Source organism: Coregonus clupeaformis, chromosome 2 (genome assembly GCF_020615455.1).
Source record: "Coregonus clupeaformis isolate EN_2021a chromosome 2, ASM2061545v1, whole genome shotgun sequence".
NCBI lineage: Eukaryota > Metazoa > Chordata > Actinopteri > Salmoniformes > Salmonidae > Coregonus > Coregonus clupeaformis.
This window is the reverse complement of record NC_059193.1, coordinates 34972422-34978945: the sequence shown is the minus strand read 5'-3', so window position 1 is coordinate 34978945 and position 6524 is coordinate 34972422. Positions and strand designations below refer to the sequence as shown.

Below are 6524 nucleotides of genomic sequence, written 5' to 3'. Positions count from 1 at the left end.
TCGTCCAGGGTAGGGGAGGGAATGGCCGGCTTCGTAGAGCATGGCGTTTGCAACGCCAGGGTTGTGGGTTCGTTTCCCACGTGGGGCCAGTATGAAAAAAATAAAATAAATAATAATGTATGCTCTGGATAAGAGCGTCTGCTAAATGACTAAAATGTAAAATGTTTATTTGTCGTGGGTTGTCTACTCTGTGTATAACATAAGTGAGTGTAACAATACTTTGAGATGCTCTCAGAGAGATCATAATTGTTTTTACGATATTATATTAATTAAAATTATAAAAAATCGAGCTTTGAATATTCATGTTCAGTTTGTCCCGCCTGACAACAAAAGTGTACACCGAAATCTCAACGGCTGTGCATTCGCGGACACATTGAATCTGAGTTCTATCAGCCGCCGTAGCTTCGTGACGTACTTTCTCCTTCGGCTCTGATTGGCCGTTTCAATAGTCGCGGGCTACTTGAACTGAGAAAAAGTAACATATATCTAGCTGCATGCTCTGAGAAACAGGGGATTTTATTTAGTTAGCAGATTGGGCGATCGGTTAATGTATAACATTTTGTCAAACAGCATGGCCAGCTAATGTCGGGTTTTCATGCAGAGGATTTTGGTGCATCAACGTTCCAGATAGGGTTTTAAATTTGAAGCTCCGACTTTTGCTAACGGTACGTTGTTGTCATCTCAACACGTCAGACTTGTGCGATAACTAGCTAGCCTCTAGTTGTGCTTTCATTTGTAAGTCCAGTTTATATTTTATTTATTTACCATCAAGGTTCTGTTTTAATTTTGTGTAACAAATTGCACGTTTCTGCAGTGACTTGTTTGACGTTAGTGAGCCAGGAACGGAGGACAACATGTCAGGATCAAACCAAGGACACGGAAGCGCGGTTGATGTTCCACTGCCAGAATACCAAAACCAGGAAAATATGTTGTCCGGACAAAGGGGTACACTCAAAAACCGGGTGGACAACCAGGAGAACATTGTCCCCAAAGCACCACAGAGAACTGTCCTGGGAGCCTTGCAAAACAACAAACGCAGCAAACCTCAAACTCTGCGCGGCACAAAACAGGTTGGTAACTTCCAACTAGCCACTAGCCAGCCAACACCATATACTTAGACTTGTTGCCTAGCTAGCTAACCTTGCTAACATAGCAGTAGCATGCAGATTAAGCCTGGTGGCTAGGCAATTTGCTAACCTTTGCTAACCTTAGGATACATTTTTTTTAATTCACGACCAAGCGCAGTTTATTTTGATAATTTAGAATTTCATCTCCATTTTACTGAATGTATTTTTGTCTAATTTTTTAATGTCTGATAGTTGGGTAGGTTCCCTTCCAAGTAACGTTAGTCCGCCATTTTATACTGTCAATCTCTTGTGCTAGTTGGGATGGCCAACTTGCATTCTCAAACCTAATTCTTCCCATATTAAAATGATTAATTTACATGAAATGTCTAACTCATTGTCGAAACCATGAGCACTGAAATATTTGAAATTCTGTCCTCATTTCAGGTGCTGTCCTGCGAAAATGAAATACCTAAAAGTTATTCAGAGAAGCTGGGCAGCAAGCAGCCTGCTTTCCAGATTCATGTGGATGAGCCTGATGGTGCCTGCTCCAAGAAACCGGTGTCCCTCAAGGCCAAGCCCTCCACAGAGATTTCCTCCCTGAAACTGAACCCAACAGTTACCCTTCTAAGGCAGCCTCTCTCCTCTCTTGACATAACAGCAACATGTGTGTCTAACATGAATGTTAGTTTTGACGGTGAGTAATCCAGCTGGACTTCATCTATATTTATTTAGCCCCAATTTATTTACCCTTTCAATAATCTGATATGAACATGGTGTCGTCTCATATGGATTCGAAAGTCAAACGTTTTCAAATGATTTTGCTCTATACAGATTCTCCCATGGATATGTCAGTTATTGAAGGTGATGAGAAGCCAGTGAACGCGGCAACGGAGTATGCTTCAGAAATACACACGCATCTAAGAGAAATGGAGGTGAGCAAACTGGCGTGCGCAATTCATTTTTTCAGTTCACACAAATAACTGAACTGTAACTACAGTGTTGTGAAGACTCATTGTCCTTATGCACTCTTGTCCTTAGGTTAAATCCAGACCAAAAGCAGGCTACATGAAAAAGCAGCCAGACATCACCAACAGCATGCGGGCCATCCTCGTTGACTGGCTGGTGGAGGTTGGAGAGGAGTACAAGCTCCAGAACGAGACGCTCTACCTTGCAGTGAACTACATCGACCGTTTCCTGTCTTCCATGTCAGTCCTGCGGGGGAAGCTGCAGTTGGTTGGGACCGCTGCAATGTTGTTGGCGTCGTAAGTGTTGTAGACCCCCCCAACATAGCCATCCTTTTTGTATGCTCGAAGGTGTGCTGAGTAAACAGTCTTTGCTATCTGTTGTGTAAAGCCCACTAGATGTATTAGGCCTCTGTCCCAAATGAATGGAAAAGATTGGCACCAACATCTGACACTTTAATTTTGGCAGGAGCTATCCCTTTAACTAAAAGTGTCAACCCTAGAGATGAAGAACTCCTTTTTAATTGATAGTGCCAATCTAAGCGATTTGCTTTGATCACACTGGTTTTCCTTCAAATGCAGGAAATTTGAAGAGATCTACCCCCCGGAGGTCGCAGAGTTTGTTTACATCACGGACGACACCTACACGAAGAAGCAAGTGTTGCGAATGGAGCATCTGGTGCTGAAAGTGCTCTCCTTTGATCTGGCCTCTCCTACCATCAACCAGTTTCTCACTCAGTACTTTCTCACCCAGCCTGTCGGCAGCAAGGTGGAGAGCTTGTCGATGGTGAGTAGAGCACACGTTGTTGTGGCGTTCACATTTTGTAATTTAAGTTGAAATTGTGGTTTTATAGATATTTTATAATTCTTTGACAAACTTTGTCTTAGTTCCTAGGGGAGCTCAGTCTAGTAGACTCAGACCCTTTCCTGAAGTACCTCCCCTCTCAGACTGCTGCGGCCGCCTTAGTTTTGGCAAACCACACAATAACAGGAGGCTCATGGGTAAGTTTGCAATGCCGCAGTAAGCGTTCTACCAGGGTAGGAGTTTCCTTGACCTTCTGGTTTGGCCTTTATGCCCCATTCAAAATAGGGCAACAGAATGTAGCGTCTTAAACAGGTCTTGGCCTCGGTGCCGTAGGCCAGGATTTGGTAGCTGGTGCGGACAGGAACTCTCTCCCTGCAGAATATCTGCCACTGGCTCTCACTGTCTGTTTTGATTACTTTGGGAGAGAAACATTAACACAAGTAACGTTTTTCTTTCTCCTCGTATGTATGCAAGTCTTCACAGTAAAGGCATTTTTTTTGTCTCACTTGCTGTTTTAATGTTAATATATGACATTGATGGGCCAATGATGCCTTGGCCAATTGGGTGTCACTGAAGGTCAAGTGGCCTTATTAAATGAAATTCTATACCTGAACTTGGCACAGAAAATGATTTCCAACTGTTACTAAAGTCTGTTCCATATTAAATATGCTTTTCTAAGAATCATGTTTGAAAAGTAGGCTATTCCCTAGTTGACAGGTTTGCTTACTGACAACAGGGGTATACACGGAATCACCCACCCATGTGTTTCTAACCTTCTTGATCATCAGGCTCCTCCCTGACTCGCAATCTCTTGCTTGCATTTGATCTTCAGGTTTTTATTTTCAACACTTAAAGTTTAAACCTAAAATGTTCCTTATACAGCTGTAGCGTGAGATTGTCATACCCTGAAGAGACCGCTAGCCTGTGTGGAATAAAAGATTGCAATTGATCACAACTCAAATGACAACTGATATCTTTGCCCTAAAACAAATAACTTTGCAGTGACATTATAATTTTATTTTATTTTTTTCTGTTTTATTTTAGTCCAAGTCTCTGGCAGAGGTGACTGGCTACTCTTTAGAAGACCTGATGCTTTGCGTAGAGGATCTGCACCAAATGTATCTCAACGCTGCTACGCATGCACAGCAATCAGTGAGGGAGAAGTACAAGGGCGCAAAGTAAGTGAACCATACAGATGGATTTCTAAATGTTCTTATCTGAAAGTAGTTCATTAATGACTAGTGGTCACTGTAATCCACTTTGTATATTTGCCAATGTAAACATTCCATTGGTATCCAATCCATTAATTTGCGCCGCTAATCTATACTGAACTAAAATATAAATGCAACAATTTCAACGACTTTACTGAGTTACAGTTTGTATAAGGAAATCGGACAATTGAAATAAATTCATTATGCCCCAATCTATGGATTTCACATTACTGGGCAGGGGTGCAGCCATGACACTCACTGGGGAGCCAGGCCCAGCCAATCAGAATGAGTTTTCCCCCACAAAATAGTTTATTACAGACAGAATAATACTCCTCAGTTTCATCAACTGTCTGCAGCCGTGAGGCCGGTTGGATGTACTGCCACATTCTCTAAAATGACATTGGAGGTGGTTTATGGTAGAGAAATTAACATTCAGTTCTCTGGCAACAGCTCTGGTGGACATCCCTGCAGTCAGCATGCCAATTGTACGCTCCCTCAACTTGAGACATTTGTGGCATTGTGTTGTGACAACTGCACCTTTTTAGTGACCTTTTGTCCCCAGCACAAGGTACACCTGTGTAATTGTGCTGTTTAATCAGCTTCTAGATATGCCACACCTGTCAAGTGGCTGGATTATCTTGGCAAAGGAGAAATGCTTACTAACAGGGATGTAAACAAATTTGTGCATAGTGTAAATTTCTGTAATCTTTTATTTCAGCTCATGAAACATGGGTCCAACACTTTACATGTTGCGTTTTATCTTTTCGTTCAGTATAAAATAACCATGTGTGTAAGCTTACTGGACATTTCATTTTAAGGGGAACTACTTGTTCATATAGTAATTTTATAGATTTCTATTAGATTGAACATGAATTGGTGGGTCTGAATGATTTTTTTTTTTTTTTTACCATATTGTGTTTCTTGCTGTCTAGGTACCAAGAGGTCTCTCTCATCGAGCCCCCAGAGAAACTGTCATTGAATTGATTTTTCTTTCCTTTGCTCACCAATGCTGAGAACTGTTCTAATTGGGGGTGTTTTCTCCGCACATTAATTTTTTTACTACACGAGACATATTGCCAAAATGTGTAACTGAACCCATGGCATCAATCTTCTGTGGATGTGGGCTCAATTTAGTGAGGTTTTTTTATATGTACAATCCTGTAGGATTGTGTTTTATGCTTGACGCAACCCTGAGCTTTGTAATGTTAATCAAGCTATGTCATGTTTGTCTGTTCTCACTAGACAAATGTGGTTTTTAACTGCTAAAAAGCTGTAAAGATGCATCTTTCCCTGTCTGCATTCTTGTAATAAAACTGCAGCTTATATTTTCCCCACTGAAACTAATAGACACACTTGTGAATATTTCCTGACAAATCTTTCCCCAGACTAACCGTGTTTGGGTTTTCTATGACTACTTGACATTTTCTATGGGCTGTACTGAATTATTATTATTTTTTCACAAATGTATTCTAGCCAAGGTTGGAAGCTTAAGTCTAGTTTGGCTCAACATTCTGCAGGACAGTCTGCTGTTTTTAAATCACTTGCCTCATTCAAAGGTATGTGTGTTGTTGGGAGTTCACTGGTTATCAATCAAGGCATCATCTGCGCTGTAAAATATTTCTTGTAAATAAATTCCATTCCCGCAAAGACCCTCTGTTATTACTGCTTCTAGTTCTATTGTTTTTATTGCCATTTTCATTGTTTTATTTCATTTAGTTCTGCATGTTGGAGCTCGAAGCCAAAGATGTTTCACTGTACCTTGCACTCACACCTGCAACCCTGTACATGTGACTGTTAAACACTAAATATTTTGAATTTCAGGTGTCTTCATACAGTTCTGAGCTATAGAATCAGTTGGATTTTGATTTTTTTTCTACATTTTGTTCCGGTTGGTTTCACATTGCCAAATGCCTAAACAAACAGCTTTCATACAAGTTGTGTGTTTACATCAGTCTTACCAAGAAGCAAGACTTGTGTCCCAAACGTCAAACTACTTTTGTCTTGGTCTTTCAACAACATGCGGGAGAACGGCGCAATTGGTGATGTGACTGGGCTATATTCAGTAGCCCAGTATGAGTCATAAAACCTAGCAGTCACCAATCGTTTTTCCAACATTCATTTTTCCCATAGGGGGTTTTAAACACTTGAGGGCTGTGTTTCGCGTGGCATTTTGATAACCGTGTAAATATCTCTAGGACAAGGTGACTTTCATCAAATATAATCGTCTGAATTCTCTCCCCCCGGAAATGTTAATGTGGCTACCATAAAGAACTACAAATGCCATGATCTGGACAAGATCCGAATCGACGAAAAGGTAAGACCCTGTAGTAACGATCTACATTTAAGTTGACAATTCTTTGAACTGTCTTGTGCAAGTTTTAAATTGACACAATACCAGTCAGCAAAGGTGTCAGCTAGAGAGGACTTGCAGGGATTTGTAGTCATGTCTATTTTGATGCTAATTAGTATTTTCGAATCT

The 6524-nt window shown here is 40.9% G+C and overlaps 1 protein-coding gene across 2 annotated transcripts; it reads left to right on the top strand.

Moving 5' to 3' along the window:
* Positions 1-435: 435 nt before the first annotated feature.
* On the top strand, positions 436-5692 carry LOC121535339 (cyclin-A2). 2 transcript variants are annotated; one of them, XM_041842312.1, is made up of 9 exons: positions 436-665; positions 815-1070; positions 1512-1761; positions 1899-1999; positions 2106-2329; positions 2612-2816; positions 2918-3031; positions 3879-4012; positions 4978-5692. In XM_041842312.1, exons 2-9 carry the CDS (start codon positions 855-857, stop codon positions 5027-5029), a joined length of 1296 nt encoding a protein of 431 aa, XP_041698246.1. In that variant the 5' UTR covers positions 436-665; positions 815-854; the 3' UTR covers positions 5030-5692. The 2 variants fall into 2 exon arrangements, with proteins under 2 accessions (XP_041698246.1, XP_041698255.1); XM_041842321.1 differs by having other exon boundaries at positions 443-735.
* Positions 5693-6524: the final 832 nt, after the last annotated feature.